At 40.9% G+C, this 21,697-nt stretch overlaps 1 protein-coding gene across 2 annotated transcripts in view; it reads right to left on the reverse strand.

Annotated features, from left to right (window-relative positions):
• The window catches only part of PDZRN3 (PDZ domain containing ring finger 3), a 136,484-nt gene that overhangs the window by 25,513 nt on the left and 89,274 nt on the right, over positions 1-21,697 (reverse strand). The window contains exon 1 of one of the 2 annotated variants that reach the window (XM_027640327.1): positions 5,652-5,852. The exons of the other annotated variant lie outside the window; for it this stretch is intronic. Coding sequence (XP_027496128.1) covers positions 5,652-5,720 — 69 coding nt within the window. The 5' untranslated portion in view covers positions 5,721-5,852. Of the gene's footprint in view, positions 1-5,651; positions 5,853-21,697 lie in introns of those variants that run through there. 2 annotated transcript variants of the gene reach the window in all.

Below are 21,697 nucleotides of genomic sequence, written 5' to 3' on the forward strand. Positions count from 1 at the left end.
TGGATGGTGGCACCTGGCTTTTTGCCCCCGCATTAATAGGAAGCTCTCCTTCAATAATCACCGACTAAAGCAGTGAATATTGCAGTATGGTTTAAAGTTCATGCTTTAAATATTTGATATTATTTATTCTGCCCCTCTCCTGTCAAATCCCTGATTTGTTACCAAGTTCAGGAGGGTCAGCTGGATCTGCTCCCATTTACCCACTGAGTCTCTGCAAGGACCAATCCCAGTGTACATGTAACTGTAGAGGTGTTCTGTCGTAGTGAAAATGAAACCTGACCTTTTGTTTCATTATTAATCAACACAACAAAGCACATTTATCAAATCAGCACTTTTTCATTACTCCATATGTTTCCTTTTTCCCAGCCCTTGTCTGACATGTGACAGTAAAGCCCAGAGTGATCGTCCCTGGTGCCTTCTCCCTTGTGACTTCTTGCCACCTGCTTCATAGGATTAAACAGATGTATAAGTGTAAAGCATTACAAAACTCATCCCTTCAATCATTTATCACTTCTAAAAAACTCCAAATAAATCCATGCTATGGCTAAGCATTTTATCTGCCCAATGTAAAGAAGAAAGGCACCATAGACTTTAGGAAGATTATGAAGCAGTAAGATATTTCATGCGCAGAGTAGGTCAAATTATCCATTTATATCACAGGTGACATTAGGCACTTGTTTATGTTCCTTTAATGGCCAAAATATTCCTTTAACTTTACAATAAAGAGTATCTTCCAGAGAAATCCTAACAGAGGCATTGCATTATTCATCATCAACTGATGAGGAAAATTTCAATTGCCAGTTTCTGGTAAATGTCTAATTAGGAAAGGGGACTTGTGAGCCACAGACAGGCGCCACGATCATTAAAGGGCAGTTTTCTGAAGATTATGAGTCTCCAGTCTGTCAAGCAGAGTTTTTCTACAGCTGAACTAATTTAGCAGCAGAAAACCCTGTCTAGAACAAAGCCCTTGGAATTAACATCTTGTTTAAGCAAACACATACCTACTTTGAAGTAAGTGTGATAGGTCCACAACTGTTATTGAGGTCAAGTTCAATGGCAGTGAAGTGACAGAACTTCAACACTAGTCTTAATTTCAGCTGCAGCACAGGCTGCACATACAGAGCACTTGAAGCCATACACTGTATTTCAAGTAGAGTAGTTTCCTATAATTGGCACAACCACTTTGGTCTTCAACATGGAAAACTACTGAAATGTAGAGCAACTAATTCTCTGGCTGCCCAATTAAATTTGAGGGTGTGAAAAGCATATGTACAGAGGCAATTATTTCTGTTTTCCAAATCTTACAGTTTTGATTAGAATTTTTTTTTTTTCCTGAGCTGAATGTTTATTTTGGCAAGCTTCATTTTGGCCCCGATTTAGGATAACATCATTGCTCAGTAGGTTTAAGTCTAGTTAGACTGTTTCCTTGAATCAGACTTTCTTAATGATTGATTGCTTTAGTCTCGTTTTTGCAAGTCTGAACATGTGATTGGAATTCTAATGGAGAAATGAACTGCATGGGTGATCAGCTCAGTGCAACTGGTTTTTGTGTGAGTTCTTCTGGAGAACTGGCTCCTTGCAAATGATGCTGCTGGAAGCTGCCAGTGGAACACAGCATTGGTTTGTTCCTCATCACCACTGACCTCTCATTAGCACAGCAATTTGTATCTGACCTTGGTGCTTATATAACCTTGGTCACATCACATCCCAGTCTAGTTTAAAAGACAGATCCAGCCTGCCCACTATTGTTTTTACCAGCACTGTCATTTTTACTTGTCCCAGGGTTGTGCCAGGCCAAGAACATGTGAGAGGCTTTCAAGTTACCGAAATGCTAAAAGGTCACTGCAACAACTGTTTATTTATATATGAACTTTAGTATTTGTGAAAGATGCCAGCTCAACAATCACAGAGCAGGAATCTTCTGACCTCGGCTCATCTGAACCAAGGGCAGTGGCAACATGAGCTTGTTTCCTGCCAGCGTTTCTGTCCTTATTCTGGAGGGACAGCCTGGAGGAAGGGATTAGTCTCCACACTCACTTATTGCATGGTTTCTGAGCTGGAAGTGCCACTTTTGATGGGTTGGTTATATGACATCTTCCCAGCATGAGAACTGGATGAACTCCATCATCTTAAATCCCAGGAAAAAGCTCTGAGTGTTGCCTGTGCAGTTTAGAGTCATCTGTGATTTAAAATTCTGTGGTCGTATCCTTGGAAATTCTTCTAGGGGAAGGTGTCCCTGACCATAGCAGGGGGTTGGAAGGAGATGATCTTTAAGGTTCCTTCCAATCCAAACCATTCTATGATGATTCTATAAAATACTATGTTCATTTAGGAAATTATTTTGCTGTGTGCTTTTCTCCCAAAGTATGTGTAACATGTGCTGAATGCAAATTAGGTACTGAGAAAGTTACTTAAATTGAGAGCTTAAAAATTTTTTTTTAGTTTATTTTAAAAGAACTTTATCTCAGATGACTCAATCTTCTTATTTCTGCAAGTAAGTTTCCTTTAATGAAAGTTACTTTTTGGTCTCCTTGGAATTTTCCTACAAAGGGAAAAGCCCTTATTTCTGTTATTGTTTGTGTAGAAGCTGATGACATTGAGAAAAGCACGTTGGAAAACTGGTGTGAAACATCCTCCCAATTTTCTTCCTTTCCCCTTCTCCCTCTGTTTTCACAATCTTTAAAATGTTCTGAAGAAGATTTCCACTTAACCCAAAACCCAAAATCTAGTGGTATATAATTACTGCATTTCCTGTGCTGCATGCAGCCAGGAAGTAAACCTCGGGATACACCTGAGACAGGATATACATCCCGAGTGTGCCAGGAGCACACTGACTGTTCTGCATCAGGATTCCAAGCTGCCACAGTCCCCTTTGTATTTGTACCACAAAGCATTGATATGCACAGCTACAACAGCCTTTAATGATGAGGTGTCTTAATTTGGTTTTTATTATGTGATTAAAGGTACAATAAGGTAAGTGCTCAACAAGAGGGAAGACCATTGTTCTGCATCATTAAGCTCACAGCGGCCCAAAAAGAAATTGTAGGCAATGTGCCAAAGCCCTTAATGAAGAGGATCTCTTTGAATTATCTATGGATGAGGAAAGGATAAAGCCTGAGCCCTGGTATATTTGATCCTCTTTGTGCTCACTGTTACGAGGACTTACAGAGCCAGCCCTACCAGACCTTCTGGAATTGTAATTTTTTTGAAGCATTAGTTTCCCAGCCACACTAAAGCTCTTGGAATAATAGAGAAAGTGAAGTTATGTACTATTATTAATTCTTTCAAGTGTTTTCTTAATTCGTATATCTTGGAGTCATGAACTTTTAAACAAAAAATCTAAGGGGATTTATTTGTAATAATGCTAAATATTCCCTAAAACCAAGTTATGTAAATTTTGTCTAACTCAGACTTCTTAAATGGCAATGTCATTTTATCACATGATATTAGGGTTACATGGATGCCAAAAAATAAAAACACTGTAAGAGGCATTTTCTACTGCTGTCATATTTTAAGAGTTCTATATTCTGCAATTTTAAATGACAATGATCCTTCATCTCCCTCACTGTTAAATTTTAAGTGATTGCTCCGATGTGTAGGTTACATGAGGACATATTTTTATAGTTACAGTGACATATAATTATCTGGATGTGCTCCATAAGCTATAGAATTCCCTCCCTCCTATCTTGTGAAACAGGGAAATCAAAGTAGTCCTGTTAAAATAATTTTGCACAGTTATTTATATTTTAGAATAATCAGGGATTATAGTTTTAAATAATTCAAGTTTTACTATGTTGGAAATCCCAGTTTTACAGGATTACATGCACCTTTCACTTCTGTAGAAACTAAGGGTATTCCAACAGTGGTTCCCCAAGGACTTCCATCCTTGAAGTTAATCAGGAGCGCTGGGCACTGTGCAGGTTGATTTCTAAGTCCAAACTCCTGCCAGGGATCTGCACCTGCAGCCAGCACCGGATAGTTCAGACATCTCAGATATCAGGGGGACTGTTCCTGGGACTGATTTAAGGACATGCATTTAAAGAATGCTGTCCTGCATCTGTTGGGAGATGTCAGTAAGTTGCAAAGGTTCTCTGTCACCTTTCTTTCACAACAAAAATTGGGTAAGTTTCCTAAACAATCACAACGTTCAGAATCTGTTGCTGTCTCACTTTGTCCTGGTTGTTGCACTCCTGAATGCGACTCATTGATAGTCCTCAAACCCAGACTGCACTCAAACTTGGTGACTTTGGGGGATAAGGAATTATTAGCACAACCACTGCTTGATCTGAGCAGAGGATTCACACGAACCACCCCCGGCCCCAGGTGTGCTGCTGCAGCATCTGGGACCAGTGCTCAGCACAGAACAGGGGCCAAGAAATCTGATTACATCTCTCTAAAATTCTTCCCACTATCACATGCACAGCAGCTTAGTGGAAGTGTGCTGGTATAAATAGAAATGACAGTCAACATGTCTTTCTATTTGCTCCCACAAGTTTTTTTTATTCCACCAGGCGTCAGCGTCCCTTGGGCGAGCGAGTAAGAATTAGATCAGAACTATGTGGTTAAAATTTAATCACTTCCCTACCAGCATAACATACAGACCACATCTTTTATTCACTTTGTTGTCAGTGCCATCAGTATCTGGGATCAGCTGCAGGTGGGAAGGCAGCAGGACACGGGATTGCTGAGCAATTCCCTCTGCCGGCAGCGTGGAACACGGCAGCGCTGGGAATGTCACCCAGCAATTTTCACTTACTGTAAACCACCTCAGGAATTGCAAGGGGGTAGAAGTACAGCTCAAAGGACCTGGGTAGTTTCTGTTCATCCAGAGCCTTTGTACAGACAACCCACTTCAGCTTTTCAGTGTTAACTATGAGTATACAAGCCTATTTCCAAAGATTCACATTCCGCAGAAATACATCCTGAAACACCTGGCCATGGCTTTGCATGGTTCCATCCCACTTTCTCAGTTCAAATCATACTTGAGATGTGCCAGAGTAAGACATTTCAGAGGCAGGCAGAAGGAAAAGCAGAAACAACAGCTTTGTAATAGAGGTTGATGTGTTATTACATTTATAGAAAACTTCTCAGAAGCCTAATATGACTAATTTGGTGTGTAAGGATCTGTAGGGCAGTAGTTTTAATCAGCTGTCAAATCTAAGTGTCTGCTAACTGGTAATTTTATACGCCAAGATACAAAACCCACAACAACTAGACTTAAACTGACAGGAACAGGCACTTACAGACCAGACTGAGCATTAGTGAATGCACTGCACAGAAACAAGTGGCTGCAGGTACTTATAGACAGGTACAAAACATTCCCTGTGCATCTTTCCTAACTTGTGTAAACAGTGGGTGACCACGGCACAATCCTTGTCAAGAAATTTTACCGAATACACACTGGAGAAATGAACAAGAGTCTTGTTTTGTGACGAAAGTTTTGTAAAAAGTTTGATGTATAACAGCTGCATTTAAATATTTGATGCTCTGCAAGTGTAAATGGGAAGGTACATCCTAAAAACATAATCGTTATCACACACACATCAAATAAGGCAAACCCCCTCTCGTTTCCACTTTCACCAGCAGTTTTTGGTTCCCTGCCAATAACAGCGCTCACAAGCCTAAAAGAGAAACGAAATGTAGCTCTTTACCTGACAAACTTCATACAGCAACTTGTACTGCTCTTCCTGCTTCTGCAGAGTGCACAAACTGCATCCCATGTTTAAATTAAAAGTGGCAGAAACACTCCTCCCGATGGCCCCGGGCGGTGTCTGTCAGCCGGCACACATCAGGTATCCTCGGGACCCCCAGGTGAGGCGGCCGGACCCCAGCACGGCTCGGGGGTGTCGCTCCGGGGGCTGCAGAGCTCTCCTGCTTTGCTCTCTCCTCTTCCCCCGGCAGCTCCTGCATCCCCTGCTCCCTCCCTCTGCCGCACTCCGCGCCCAGGCACACGCTATATAGTGCCACTCATGCATATTAATCAGCCCTCATTGACTATTCATAACAGACAGTGATACAGGAGCCATAATTGCCAGCTATGACAGCTGAAATTTCTCTAATTAACAGGCAAGTGCTTCAGTAGAAGGCGTAATAAAGGACACTAACAATTTTGTAAACCATTTTGTAGCAATTACAAATAAACACGGCTACGTCTTGCTACGGTCCCCCAGGATAATTCTTACCATATTTAAGCAGGGTAGAACTGCAGTTGAAATGGAAGGCACAACGAGATGAATGCCATGGTACAAAACTCAGCTGTGGCAAAGTTGAAAATGCTCACTGGAATTTATTTCCCTCTCGGATTGTGGCGCTGTCTGTGAGCCTCGGTTTTACAGCAGGAGCTGATTGAACTGGGCATTTAACAAACACAAAAGAGAAAGGAATCTCTGTCCCTGAAAGCCTATATACAGCCTTAGGACCTGGCTATAAAGCAAAGAAGATATATGAGAATATATGTGGATTTAGGAAAAAACCAACCAAACAACAAACAAAAAAGAATGCTTTGTATTAATATAGATTAGCTTTAGATTAATATGTATTTCCAAGTGAAAAATGGCCATCTATGCTCCTGACTGTCATTGTGTATTTGAATGGTGTAAATGACAGGTTCACATATTCTTCGCTATATTAAAAATATAAACTTTATGAGATTATAAAAATACATACAATAAAATAAGCATGGCATTTATGGCTGCTCAGCATTTGAGTGCTTAGATCCACATTAAACCTGTGCCTTAGATGTAAAGGATAAAACACCAGTGAACTGCCCAATGAGCTAGAAAAGTACTCCGAAGTCACAGGCTTTATGGATATTTTCCAGTCTGTGGGAAACACTGCCCTGTGTTATGAGTGTGGATGGACCATAATTTTCCCAGTTGTTTAGGCATTCAGAGGGTGTGCAATTTTATAACCTTATTTCCATTCATTCTGCTACAAAGAAAATGACAGAATAGTCAGGAATGAGACCAAAGTCACCATTCCAACCCAGAGTCTGGATCTCGTGCTATGGTTTCCCAACTGGTTTCTGAGCATTTGCTTAGCGACTTTCTGTGGATCACAACGGAAATTGTTGTGCAAGGATCATCTTTTCTGTCCCAACTCTATACACAGGTACTTGCTGTAGGTATCTTGTAGGATACTCAGCTCTTACTACATTTGTACTGACCCACAGTGTGCATTAAAATGTTAAGTTACTGCAGTGCAGTTGATGCTGGACAGGTTTTAGCACAACTTTAGTAAAGAGACACTGACAAGAAGGGGTCCCTTCACTCTGAGACTTTATTTTGGTAGCAAAATCTACCTTCCTACAGGAAAAGAAAGAAAGGAGACCTTGCTTCAGTGGTGCCCAGTGACAGGGCACAAACTGAAACATGAGGAGTTCTATCTGAATTTGAGGAGAAATTTCTTTACTTTGAGCGTCACAGAGCCCTGGAATGGGCTGCCCAGAGAGATTGTGGAGCCTCCTTCTCTGGGGATATTCAGAAGTCCCCTGGATATGAACCTGTACAACCCTGGCAGGGGGGTTGGACTGGATAATCTCCAGAGGTCCCTTCCAACTCCATCCATGATTGAAATCCCTGCCAAACTCCTGAAATGAAAGCAGGCAGGGACTCCATCCCTGTGCTGTGACCATGGTGTCTCCCTGATGTGTCTCCACTGCTGTGATGGTGGTAGAACTTGCAAGTTTAGAGCAAGGCAGAGGTAGTCTGGACCTTAGCCCTGCTCTCTAGGCTGAGGAATGATTCAGGTTATCCCTGGTTAGATATGCCAGTCACATACTACGGCTTTTCCAAAGTTGGTTGACAGCCAGTGACTGTGGATCTTGAACAACTGGAAAAGTTTTTGCATGAGGGAACTAGTGTTCCCTAAGAGCAGAAAAAAGATGATGATGATGATAACTGAATTAAATAAAAAAAAGACTCTATGGAAATTGTAAAAAAGTTTATGGCTTTGATTAGATAATTTTTTGGTTATGTAATTTAATTAAGCAACTTAAGGTAAAACTTCCAAAGATGTTGTCCATGATTTTTTTTCTTTTTTAAATGCAATTAAGTTTCTTCTTGAATACTAGATGCTATTTAAATGTTATTGTTCTACTCAGGTGGCTGAGGTCAGTCAGGAACTTTTTTTTTGAAAGAGCACACAGCTGGGTCTGCTTAGAAAGAAACCAGAAACACGCGGGATATTTAATTTCCATTTTCATCGGAAACGCACCTATTTGTTATTTCCCTATAGCAACATGATAGACTGCATGAGATAATGTTTCATCTGATTCCAAGAGATAATCCCTAAATCAGGCCAGGAGAGTGAGCCCAGCAGAAGGCTTGTTTTGATGTACAAGTGGAGGGTCCCATAAAAGTGATGTTTCGGATTCTTCAGCTGACACAGCCCCAGTGTGGTGCTCAGCAGCAAAGCCTGGCTCAGCGGGGCTGGTGGTTTTGTGGAACTGTTGCTCTGGTGAATAAACTGCTCTGGCAGCCAGGCCAGTGCTCATCTCATCGGAGATGGTTTCCATTATTGAAATCTAATTCGTATTTCCCTATTCATCTCACAGGCAAAAATGGTAGCACTGCCTCAGGTTAACAGAGATCAGTTTTCACAGTATTTTGCCAAACTTTAAACATTTGGGCTGCAAACTCGTGTTCTGGGCATTGTCCAGTGCTGATTTTTGCCTTTAATGGTATGTTTGAGGCCAAGTGTTTCAGTCATTTCCAAGAGTAAGATTACAGGAAAAAAAAAATGTTGTTTGCCCATGTTAAGAAATTCTGGATATGTTTTCTTTGAGAGGGTTTTAGTATCAACATAATATGAAACAAGGATTTGAAGTTTGGCACTGGGTTGCTTTGCATTGTCCCTGTGAAATCTGCTAAATTTGGTCAGCCTCTAAGCTGCTGCAGTTTGCATGTTCTCAGCACAAAGTTGGTGCAAGTTTTCAGTTTTAATTCCTATGAGACTTCTTCCGTGATAAATGAGTTCAGTGGGTGATGCCAGAAGGTCTGATGAGGCCAGCTCTGTTCTCTAATTGCTTTTTGTGAGGTTGGAGGACTGATATCAAGAACAAAGAGATGTTCTCAGTGCTCCTCACTCTGGACTCAGGCAGGAAGAGCCGCGGGAGCTGCCCAGGATGGGGTGGATGCTAACTGTGAGACTACACTTGTTCTATAACATATATTAAGACAAGCCTGGTGCCTTACAGGAACCCTCCTCAGTGCCTGCTGTACCTGGTGCAGGTTAACTGGCTTCCTTTGGTGTGTCCAGATAAGGCAGCTCGTTACGGGATCTGTCATCTGTGTTAACAACGTGTCATGTGTGGTCTCGCCCGTGTGCCACAGATAATGAGCTTAACAAAATGTACGGGAGTGGATGGCTTATATCACGTGTAATGTGAATGTCAGAGTGGTCTCAGCTGAATCTGAGCAATCCAGGCTGAATGGGAAGTCAGCGAGCCAGCTGACTGGGAACAATGGGAAATAGCCTTTGAATACACAAGGTGCCAGCAAGAGCTTTCATTAGCATTTATCTAGATTACTCGCTCCCCCACTGGCTGCATGTGACCAAGTCTGCAAAATCCCTTTTGCTGAGATACCTGGCTAGACAATCAGACATTTGCTTTTGTGTCCAAAAGCTAATTCCAAAGGTGGGAAGCAGTCAGACTGCATGGGCCACCACAATGGCAAGGGTGCTGCTCTCACCCCCGGGAAGCTGGAGGTCCTGGACAGAGGATGGGTGACAGTGAGGAAAGAATCCTGCCACAGACCACAGGCTGGTTTTGCTTTTTCTGTCTGTCTTAGTCGCAATTCACAATCTCTCAGCTTGCAACTACAAACCTAATATAAATTTTCAGCTTTAAATGTTTGATTTATTCCATGATTAAGCCTGCCAGGTGCTGGCAGGTAAGGGGGGAATCCACTGGAGACCGACGCACTTCACAAGTGTCCTGCCCGTCTGCACGGGATGGTGAACCAGAATAAAGAGGGGAATAAAGCACTCCTGAGGGACCTGCACCCTGGAGGGGATCATTATTAGGGAACTCAAAGGCTAAAAAGCACTCGCTGCCAGCTTTTCAAGGCTGGGGGCTGACGCTGCCAAGGGTTGGCTCTCGGACAGCAGTTCCCACCAGCAAGAATAAACTCGTGTCCTTTGTGCGAGGAGCAGATGGCTCACAGCTCCTGCACAGACCTGGCCAAACACCAACCCCTCGGTGCTGGGAGTTCCTGGTGCTGGAGTGGCTCCTGTGACACCCCTGATGGCTTGGCATTGTTTGTTTTGTTTCTTTAAATGCAAGCTGGCTTTCCTAGTACGTAGTAACTATTTGACATCATATTTTTGTACATATCCTTAGCAGGTTCTGTTTAAACAAATGATCCCTATTTAAGCAGCGCAAAATGGGAAATGTTTGCTTAATGTATCAATACTTTAATTACTTTTCTTGTTTTTACAAATATTTAAGACTTGTGAGAAACAAAAGCTAGGAAGGAGAACAGCTGTGACTTTATAAATAATTCTTGCATTGGTGTGTAAAATAAACAGAAGTCAGGGAACTGTACATGGTTACATTGAGTGGTGCAAAAGAAAACTGTGTTACACAACTGTATTTTAAAGTTAAATATCTGGGATTTTTCAAAGTGTGTGAAGATGCTTTTTAATTATAGACATTGGGTTACCTCTATTAAAGCTCGAGTGCCTCTGTTGGGAATGTGTTCACAGTGAGTTCTGTTTCCCTGTGTTTGTTTGCAAATGTTCAATAATACAACCCACTGATAGCTCTGAAGCGTTGGGTTCTTAATAACACATGTAATTAGTGTGGATCTAATTTAAAAATACCCTTCTGAAAAGTCCTTTGTTTAATATGTGAAAGCAAACCAGGATTTTCTATGGCATTGTGCAGGCACAATAATTAAATACATACTCTAAATATAACAGCAAAAAGATCTCAGTTCTGGTGGGGTTTTTTTTTTTTGCATGTGGGCATAGCAATCTGCCTATGCATTGGAAGCTTCAAGACTGAGCCAAAATATTTAAACTAAAACATACCACAAGGGAGGATGTGAAAGCAAATGTAAAACTTTGGCTTTACTCCCATCAGTTAATGTCGAAGTCTTGAGATCCTTATTTGCTCCACTTAGCATCTCTGAAAGAGTTCCAATCCTCAGAAGTGACTTAAATGAAATGATACTTATTGTTAAACTGCTGAAGGAACTGTTCTGTCCTCGAAGCTCTTTAAGGAGTCTGGTGTCTCTTTAATTTATGCCACTTGAGAAAGACAGTGATATTTCAGGAGCATCAGAGCACCACCACTGCAAGGCCAGCAGACAGGAGAAAGCTATTGTGTTAATTCAGTCTTTCATGAAGCAGAACGATGAGGTCAGAATAGGGTAAATAACTGTTTAATATGCCACTGAGACCTTCTGATGGGGAGAATCAGGATGCTGAGAGCTGACCTGTGGACCACGAAACTCCTCCTCCCGTGGGCTGCCCCTCTGGGGGTCGATTACAGCAGTGCCAAGAGGTCCTGGTCAAAGATGAAGACAAAAGGTGATCCCTGAACCTGAGGATGCACACGCTGGGTTTACAGTGTTGACACTGTGATGGAAGTGGGTGAAAGAGGGTTTTAGCTGCTGAGGCCAGAGAATGAACTAATCAAGAAGGGAGTGCTCTTTCACCTGAGCATCACCAGCTCCAAAGCCCCATCTGCCAGCTGTGACACACCAAGCCCAGCAATGCCCAACTGAGGGACCTGGGGGCACATCACACTCTTTAGCTCTTTAGCTCAAATCCCTGGCTGTCCTCGTCCATTTTCCTGTTTGTGACACAATGCAGGCAGCCACTACAAACCACAAACCCAAAAGTACGGAAGACTGGCAAGGAAATGAGAAAATTGATTATAGGCTGGATTTGTGCTCTAAAAGCTCCTTCCAAGCCAGCTGAAACCTCAGCTGCCTCGCAAAAAAAGCATCTTTGACTTCCTGGTTTTGATGCTGGAACAGCCAAGCTCATCTCTGTAAATTTTACAGGTTATTTAACTGGACAGCTTCTATTTAAGAAGAATGACAAATTTAAGTTTGCAAAAATTATCAGTTTCTACAAAGTGCTGTGGTAATTGTTAGCAGCTACAAGAATATACAATAGCAAATTAAGAACATTTAAAGGAAGAAAGTGGATAATGAAAGCACGGGGCTGTGGAGTTAAATCTTAGTTATACACTTGTGTTTATGAGGCTCACATGCTCTCAAATCTAAAGTTACTTACAGAGCATCAATCCCCATTTTGATTTTGCTCTTAAATATCACTTTAGAGGGACAGTATTGGTAAGCACAGGCTGCTCTGAGTGATGGTTCATTTCAAAATTAGAATGTTTTCTGTAAAAGTGATAATACACTTTTAATAATCTCAGAGCAGCAAAATGACTAGGTGTACTTGAATGCTGCATAAAAACTATTGACATGATACTTAATCTTTAAAACTGATAGACACGTGCCCAAAAGCTAATAAAGTTCATTCTAACACAAACGAGCGAGTAAAATAGTATATCATAGTCTGTGATAGCTTGGCTCCTGATCATATAACTGTAGCCCAGGGACAAAGAAAATTGAAGTGATTTAGAAAGGTGCCCAGTAGGATATATCTGATATTAGGCAGTTTGCTGAAGCAAAACAGTAATGTCAGAGAGATACAAAGGTGTAAAATCCATTTGACTGTGTCCAAATGCTTCTAGTCTCTGACCTTAATGTGTCCAGATGAACTCCCCTTAGGGTCAGCTGAATAATGCTTAATAATCTGTGGCCAGAAACTGCCATGACCTGCTAAGGATCACACTCTTCACTCACTTCTGTCTTTTAGCTACTGTACTCATATTAAGAATTCTAAGCCCTTTCTATTTGAAAAGGTATTAAACTTTCATTTCTCAGTTTTTACTACTCCACACTTGATTGGAAACAGAGCAAAACAGGAATGCCATCTATGGTTCATTAGGTTTTATATTAACCATCTGATGAATAGGGTAAGTGGGAATATTAAGTATTAATGGCAAATGGCAGTCAAAATGAAAGGAGTTGCTTATATGTTTGCCTTTGTCTTCCTTTCTAGGTTCAGGTGGACAGTGAGGGATCTGATTGCTAATTCTCAGCTAGAGCTCCTATGCAGGAAAGACCCAGGAGATGAGCAGACCTTGAATGAAACGGGACTCGAGCCTTTTAGGAACAAAGGAAATGTAAGTGTTCATTTCTGCCTTTGAAGTTGGGAAAGATGTATTTCCACTGAAGGAGACTGGCATTAGCTCCAGAGCTGGTCTGTGTGATTAATTCCACAGTGGGCACACAGAGGGGACAGCAGTGACCGCAGGACCCTGCTGGGAACGTGCAGCTGCCATCGCCTCTGCTGCAGCAAAATGTAAAAAGTACATCAGGTGTGAGGGGTAGGAGAGGAGAAACAGGGGGACATGGGGACTCTGAGTGGTTTGCAATCCCAGAGCCAGGCTGTGCCCGTGCTGTGAATTCGCCTGCGCTCTCCAATGATGTAATTTTGAAACTCCAGGAGGATACAGGAGGTGGCTCAGGTCCCACCAGCGCTCTGGTGTCCAGATTTCTGTTTAGTATGTGACATACACTGACAATATGGAATCATACGTGGTTTCCATTTATGCTCTTTACAATGTAATCTCAGCAGCCTATGGAACTGCAGCAATGCTGGTTCATCTCATTTCATTATTAAATCAATCCTTTCGCAATAACATTGATTGGATAAAAGACATTCTAAGGCATTAATCCCCTTTAAGAAGGACACTTTTCATGCCTTACTTGGCTCATCTTTAACACAAATTCTAGTTCAATGACTAAAGTCACAGGATCATAGCTTGGAAAAGACCTCTAAGATCCTCAAATCCAACTGTTAGCAGCTGTTGGAGGGCACACAACTCCCAGTTTTGTTCCTTTTCCAGGTCACATTTCTCAGCTTTATCCTCAATGGCAATGGAAGTGATTGTCACCTGTTATTAGCACTGTATTTTTGGGAATCCCTGTGAATCAATGGGAGGTGACACGTTTACCTTAATGAAAAAAGTAAATTACCTACACAGGTTATTGCATTGGCTGAACGCACCGAGTTATCATGTAGCTGTAATTCCTCTGCAATTTCTTCCCTCAAAATACACATTCTAATAACCAGTATTGATCAAGTAGCATTGAAATGAATACACAAATATAAACACTTGATAAAAGAAATGTCAAAGTGCACAGGCAATCAGACACTGTGATGAACGCCAATAATAACCCAGAAAGGATTATTCCTATCTGAAGGCACATTCACCCACTAATTTTGTCACTTCTAGTGAAGCCCCAGAGCTGCAGGTTTTTTCCCTGTCCAGAAACTGCATTCCAGTTTTCCTGCAGACTCGTGTTTTTCTCCATTTCTCTGCAGGAATAGACCAATGTGCTTCATAAGAATTTTACAGGCAGAATGTAACTTACAAGACAATTATTAATTAATGAGCTTTTCTGGTAATACACAAAATAAGTGGGTTTTGTTCTTCCAAAGTTATATTACGTGCCCAGAATTTTTGTCCTGATGGCTGTCTGCAGTATGACACTGGGATGCAGAACTTGAAGGTTTGTATGATTTATGGTGTTTGCAGCTTATTTTAAATTTTTATGTTTTGAGTTGTGGGTTGTCTATTTTGGGATATCAGTTGTAGATGAGAAAAAAGATTTCAATGGCATTTCTTATTCCCTGTCTATCCTTGTTCTCCTCTGTGGTTCCCCCAAACAAGGGGGCTGTTGCAGTGCTGTGCTTTCTATCCAAATTATTTTTGTCTGTTGTGACTACGGTGATGATAGAAAACTCAGATTTTGTTTTGGATAGTGCAATGAATGAATGTACTGGATTGCATGTAAATGTCTAGAGGCACAATCAGTTCATGGCTGGAGGGGAAGAGACTCAAGATTTCTGAGAAATACACCTATGAGAACATTAATTAACGCACAGATATAGCCCAGATGATGGGGGTGTCTACTTAAAATACTAGATTGGTTGCCAGTATGACAATCAACACAATTTTCTGTCCGACTTATATTTTTTTTCTGTTTATTGGCTGTAGTTAGAATGTTATAAACCACCAGGCATGTATCCTTAAGTCTTTGAAATTCAAGTTGCTGTCTGTTTTCTTTGAGTTTCATGTTCTTAGCAGAGGAGAGAAATCACAATAATTACAGCCTAAAATAGTCTCATTTCATGGTGTGGCTAACAAGTGAAACTACAAGTAATGATGTAATCTAACATGTCAAAAATGAAAATGAAAAGAGGAGACAGAAGGCAGGATGGAGCCAAGGGATGCGATGTGCCATGTCATCTTCTAATTAACTAACTGATCCTTTAAACTGTCAAAATCAGCGAGGAACTCCATGGCCCAGTGTCTTATTAATATTCATACTGGGCCACGAGGAGCTGTGATTCCAGTCCCAGTGGTTATAGTTAAACATCAGAAAAAAAAAGCCAGGCCATGCAGGGCTGGGGGAGCATCACATTGACAGGGAAATGAAGGCAAGGCCACCCTGCTCCCCAAACCTCTGCTGGGGAATTCTCCAGGGATCCATATTGATTTCTGAATTATTAGGGGGGCTGTCTATTGAAAAAAACAATTATTTTTCTCCTTCCTACGAGCTGCCACACTGTTAATCACATTAAGCTCCACGTTGTCAAAGGAGGGGAAGATGCATGGAACCTTTAGCAATATGAGCCCATTTTTAATTTGGCACACCAGAGGAATAGGCAGTTAATAAACTCCTGTCTTTGGGAGGACTGGGGGAATTCATTCTGCCACGCAGGACGCAATTCAGGATTGTTTTTGTAGAAATCTGGGGCCCACAAGAAAAATAATCTTCCATAATCTTCTTATAATGCAATTATTCTCTTACATTTCAGCCTGCCAGTCTCTTCCTACTCCCACTAAGCAGTTTCCTGAACCTTGAAGTCTAAGGGAGCAGCTGACATTTGGTTTCCCCATTCATTTTCTGTTTAATTCTTCATGGCAGGGCAATGCTTAAAAAAATATAATAAAAATCCTCTCTGCTCTGTATTACACATTCTATTTTGGGGCCCAGTACAGATCTGCCATGGACAGGGATGTGCCTGTGTGCAGTAGAAGGTGGGGATGAGGAGGTAATTCAGCATCCTCTGAACTCAAAGGGAGTTTTGACATCAGCCTTGTATAAGTAATTTTAAGCCCAGACTATTTTTAGGGCAGTTAATCCCATTTTATACTTGCCATTTCTAGCCATGCATGACATAGTAGAAAGCCATATATTATGTAGCCTTTTACAGCAGCATGATCAGTAAAGGAGTAGCTGAGCCATAAATCACATGCTATACTTCTCAATGAAAAATAATTAAACACTTTGAATCTCATTAATTGATGTCCTTTATTTAATTGATACACTAAAGGAAAAATATCTTGGGTTACCCCCTATTCTTTCTGTTCTTTTCCCTGCCCTTTGCCAGTTTCCTCTGATGTAACTTTTTACAGTCTGACACAGCACCCTGAGGAAACAAAGCTTCATCCCAGCAGACAGACTTTGGGTTCTCACCAGAAAGTCCTCTCAAGATTAAGTCACAGCAGCCCAGTTTTTGGCAACTGAACTAATTGCCCCTGGTTTTCCATCCGCTGTGGTGCCTGCCCATGCCCCTGGAACAGCACAGCAAGGTCCTGGACAGACACCTGGGACATCAGAACTGGTGCTGTGGAGCTCATGTCCTCTTCCCTGACCATGAACACACAAACCCTGCGCCTAAAATGTGCATCAAAACATACAAGCTGTGCCTGTGGAGAGCTGGTGTTTGTCTGGGCAGCCTCTCATTGCTCCCTCCTCCCCCCCCAAAAAAAAATAAAATTATCTCCAAGCAAAGCTATCAACCCAAATATTTAACACCACATATTCTCTGTTGTTTAAGCTCTATTATGGATGAAAGGCAGGCTACATTAAAGAAAAAAAAGATAAAATTAAATACTCTAAAGTGTCTATCAGCTGGGTTAACATCAGGCACCGAGCTGCCAGACCACAAATCTTGAATATGTTGACGCTAAATGTCTACCAGAGCATATGTTATGGATCAAAGAACACACTGATTAATCCAGCAGAGACAAAAGTCTGTCACTTTGGTCATGGTGGCATGATACCACACAAGACAGGACTAAAGAAGCACATGAACAGAAAACAAATGCCAATGGAAAAAAACATAAAAGATGCCAAAGAAGGTTGCAATCTAAAGTAACAGTTTTATCAGGTCAAACGCTCCCACCCATGGATGCGGATTTAATGCATTTCCTGTGTTTAAAAAGCATAAAATTCTCAAGATTTTTGGGGAATATTAATGTGTATCTGTTTCCCTGCTACACTTTTTATTAAATCTATTCAAACAGGTTATCATTTTTATTGTGAAAAATGTCTACACGAAGCTGTCTATTTACACTGGTATTTACATAATTAGGGAACAAGAGCCAGGAATCACAGCAATTCTGTATTCCCAGATAGATTGTTTTTCTCCAGTAATTTGTTGGCTTATTTTGCATTTCTGTCAAGCACTTCAGCAGAGCAGTGTCTTGTTCACGTGCAGTTTCACACCAATCCTTCACCTGAGAGTGTTAAAGTAGAATATGCTCAACTTAAAATCTCCTTTAAAGGAGAGGAGGACAACTTTGCCTTTTTTAGTATTTTCCAGTATTTTTTCATACAATATCACAGGTACAGTCATGAACACTTCCCTGTATTTAGCATGTCTTCCTTAATTAATGCTTCAGAAGACCTTTCCCATAACTTAAACAAGAACATTTGTTTCAAACATTTTCCATTTAGTTTTAGTGTTTACTTGAAAATGTTTCAAACATTTGCTGTCTCTGAATTCATATTTTCTTCCTCACGGTAACATTTAGTTTTTAATTATAAAGGGCAAAACCCCAACTTTGGATAATGAGACTTTCCTAAACTCAGGCTTTAATATTGGAAATGTTTCTTGTGCAGGAAGTATCAGGGCCAATAGTCTGTGGGGATCCTCTACTTGTAAACTGGGGGATTTGCACTCAGGTTACATTCAGAGGCATCTGATTTTTTTTTTGGAGGGAATGGCACTCCCAGCACTCCTTTCAGCTTCTGGTTGAGCTTTCCTTCAAGGCTCCCAGTTCTGGTGTCATTCAGTGGTGCTTTAATGTGTCCCCTACATTTTGACAAGACAGGCACCTCCATCATCATAATATCTGTCAATGCATGTGCAGTTGCTTAATGTATAATGCATGAACTAGATTTCTCAAAAGTAGTCTGTGAGTGGGTATATTAACTATACATGTTTTGTCAATTTTCCATCTCATTTTGGCAAAGGATAAGTTATTGGTGATCTCAGATGAGAGATATATGTGTGTGAGCGTGTGTGCATATTTTATGTTGGCAATATGTGTTTATATCATCATATCTAGCAAGCGTGTCAGAAAGTACGTGCACCCTCAATTTTACCTGATTTTATTGCAAGATGATGCCATGGGTTTTCTGAAGGAATAGCCATTGCTGTATTCAATAGATCCATTTAACAAGCCACTGCTCAGTTTTATTTATCCTCAGCTTGTTCTTCTGCATAATTTAAAAGACAGCTGTCATATCTACATGCTGTCCTGCCTGAAACCTGTGCAGTGTTAAATAAACCTGACATTTGTACAGTGTTAAATAAACCCCATACTGGGCCCAGCCCTCTAAATGGGAGCCTCCCTGATCCCTTTCCCAGCAGCCGGGCTGGGAATACCCGTGCAGGGCTGTGGGACACAGACTGTGCAGGCTGGGCTTAAACCAGACACAGACTGAGAAGGCTGGGCTTAAACAAAACACAGTCATACTTTGGGAAAGGGTTAGAGCTTAAAGGTGAGGCTGTAAGTGCTGTTTGGGGTGGGGTCTGTCTACCAGGGACACAGCGCAGGTCTGGGTGGAGGGGGGCACCCCATTACCTGAGGTCACCCCATTACCTGAGGGCACCCTGGGATGGGGGTATGTGCCTAATGCACAGCCTGAAAGTGCTTTGGGAGAACAGCACAGAGGCAGGAGCAGGAATGGAACAAAATGATGGAAAAACAACAGCGACAACTCATCACATCACCTTTCACAGCCGGAATGACCGGGCGCTCCCTCAGAAAGAGAGTTAAAGTTAATTGCATGTAAAGACCATGAGATCAGGATCCTGGGACTCAGGAGCTGATTTATGCACTGCAAATGTGTATATCCTTTGCAGAAAAGGCCATTTCCTGTTTAAAAAATTTAAAAATACTTGATTAAACTCTGCAGTTCCCAAACCAAACACATTACACTATTTAGTCCATTAAAACCCTGCGAGCCCGTTATTATTGTGCTGTGATGGATTGATTGTATTTAATCTTTCCTCCTTCTGAAGTTGTTTTCATTTCCTGCAGCCCTGTGCACCCCCAGCAACAACACACCAGCAGTGTGTTCGCTGGCTGCTGCTGGAGCTGATTATAAACATCTATTGTCACTTGGACAATATTTATATGAAAAAAGCTACATTGTATGAATCCTTATTATTATTATTTTTATAACAAAGCCATGTGAAAGCTGGATCAGGATGTTATTAAGGACACCTGAGCAAACACCACACAGAAAATTCTTATCTTTTACCATTAAATTAAGCCTGTGTCATAAGCTCTGATACATTCAAATGATGCTGCACTATATTACTTTATGAAAAGCATTTTTTAACTGGAGCTAAACACAGAATAAGCATGATTCTAAAAGGGAAAAAAAGAGAAAGTGGCTCTTGACCTTTACTATAATTGTCCAATAATAGTTTGCTATTTACCAAATAACAAATGTAAATACTATTAATAGACCAACTTTCCCTGCTGTGTTGTAAATACACAGGGGCAATGGTGCCGTCAGACCTTTTCTTTCTCACACCTACTCACGGACTTTTCTTACAGCTGAGCCTCTCTTAGAAGTGCTAATCAGGCCGGTTAAAGGAATTTATGAAATAGAAGCTCTCACCAAGTTGGAGCACAGTGCAAAGCCCTGGTGTGCAACATTAGTGTCATAGCTAATTAATTTCCTTAAAGATCAAGTTCAGGGATCTTTTTCTGTGGAGTTTCTCAGTCAGTGCTAATTTCATGGTTTAGGGCTCTGTTTGTCCTTACATTGGTGAACACACACAAGCTTCTCAAAGCTGTTTTCCAGGTCTCTGCTTCTAAATGATTTCCTTTCTCTCTGCCACTCTGCAACTTAAAATTACAAAGTGTAACAGCTAAAACTACAGTATTCATGAGCTTATCTAATTTCAAAATAATGGAATAATTTTTCAAAGCAGTGTGTGTTCTTGGAAAGGTGTAATACAGCACAGATCAATTCTACTGCAGACCATTTTATACTGAGGAGGGAAACTGCTTGGTGTTGGTTTTCACTTACAAAGTTCTTATTAAGCAGTGTCCACCCTAATTTTCCTTGCACCACCTTGTGTATAAATTCTGTTGGGAACTTTCTCTAACAAATTAGGGTGAAATGATGATGGAGAGTTACCGACTTTATAATTCATGGAACACTAAGTTTGGTGCTTTTTCCTTTCCCCTAAGCACAGAGATCTATCTAAGCCTCAGGATTTGCATTAGTGCTTTTTCAATTTAATGTGGTGATCAGCAGGCAGAACTAATGGGATGGCTTCTGAATTCTTCTGTGGAATCTGAATTTGTGGGTTTTAGTTTTCAGATATCAAGAGCAGCAGAAAGAAGGGAAGAATTACTGTTCTTCCAACAAACACATGACTTATGAATGGTGGGAGGCAAGAACTGCTGTTACAAAATATAATGCAGCCAGAAATTTCCAAAAGGTGTCATGTTGGGATTTTTAAATGCCTCACATTGATTTTATTCAAAATGATGCCCCAATGGAAATGGGATTATTTTATCTGTTAACATGTCTCCAGGAATCTAAAAAGCTTTGACTCATCAGTCAGGTATAGTTAACGTTACATCTTTAAGTTCTTCAGCAAGTCATTTTTCAGATCAGACTGATTGTGTGGCTTTTAAAACTGACCATTTGTTGGAGACAGTGTATCAGCAGGAAGAAATTCTGTGGATTTTCTTCCTTCTGTAACCTTTTGGTTGCTCTGGTAATTACCTGGATCAGACTACAGAACTTGTATGATTAGCCTGCAAACTTTACTCCAACCTGGAAGAGAAAGGATTAATCTTCTAAATCTTTCCAACTGTCACAGCACACACTGACATTGTGCTCTTGGTGAGGGTGGTAATTTCTTAAGTCACATGTTTGGGGTTGAAGTCTTGCTCTTGAGTTGCAGTATGTGACCAGGATTTAAGTATCTGTTTTGTGTGATTAAGAGTAATTCTGAGCAATTAAAGAAAACAGTTCATTTGTGGCAGGTGGCAGAAAGCTAAAGAAGATAATTACTCTTTTTAGCCATCTGTGTTAACTGCCATTAGCAGAATTAAACTGAGATTCACCACTTTGAAATTTGAGGCAAAGTTCCTTTCCGTTAACTACAGAATATAATATTGTCTGAAGTCTAATTACAAAAAAAAAAGTAATTTCACTCTGCTTGCCATGAGGTGCTTGTTTGTTCATTTTATTAAAAACGTTGGCACTCCAAGATATGATAAACTGAACAACTGCTTGTACTAAATGTCTTTGAATTATGTGTTGGCTCCGAA

The sequence above is a fragment of the Corapipo altera genome, unplaced genomic scaffold, assembly GCF_003945725.1.
Source record: "Corapipo altera isolate COAL_440 unplaced genomic scaffold, ASM394572v1 55, whole genome shotgun sequence".
Taxonomy (NCBI): domain Eukaryota; kingdom Metazoa; phylum Chordata; class Aves; order Passeriformes; family Pipridae; genus Corapipo; species Corapipo altera.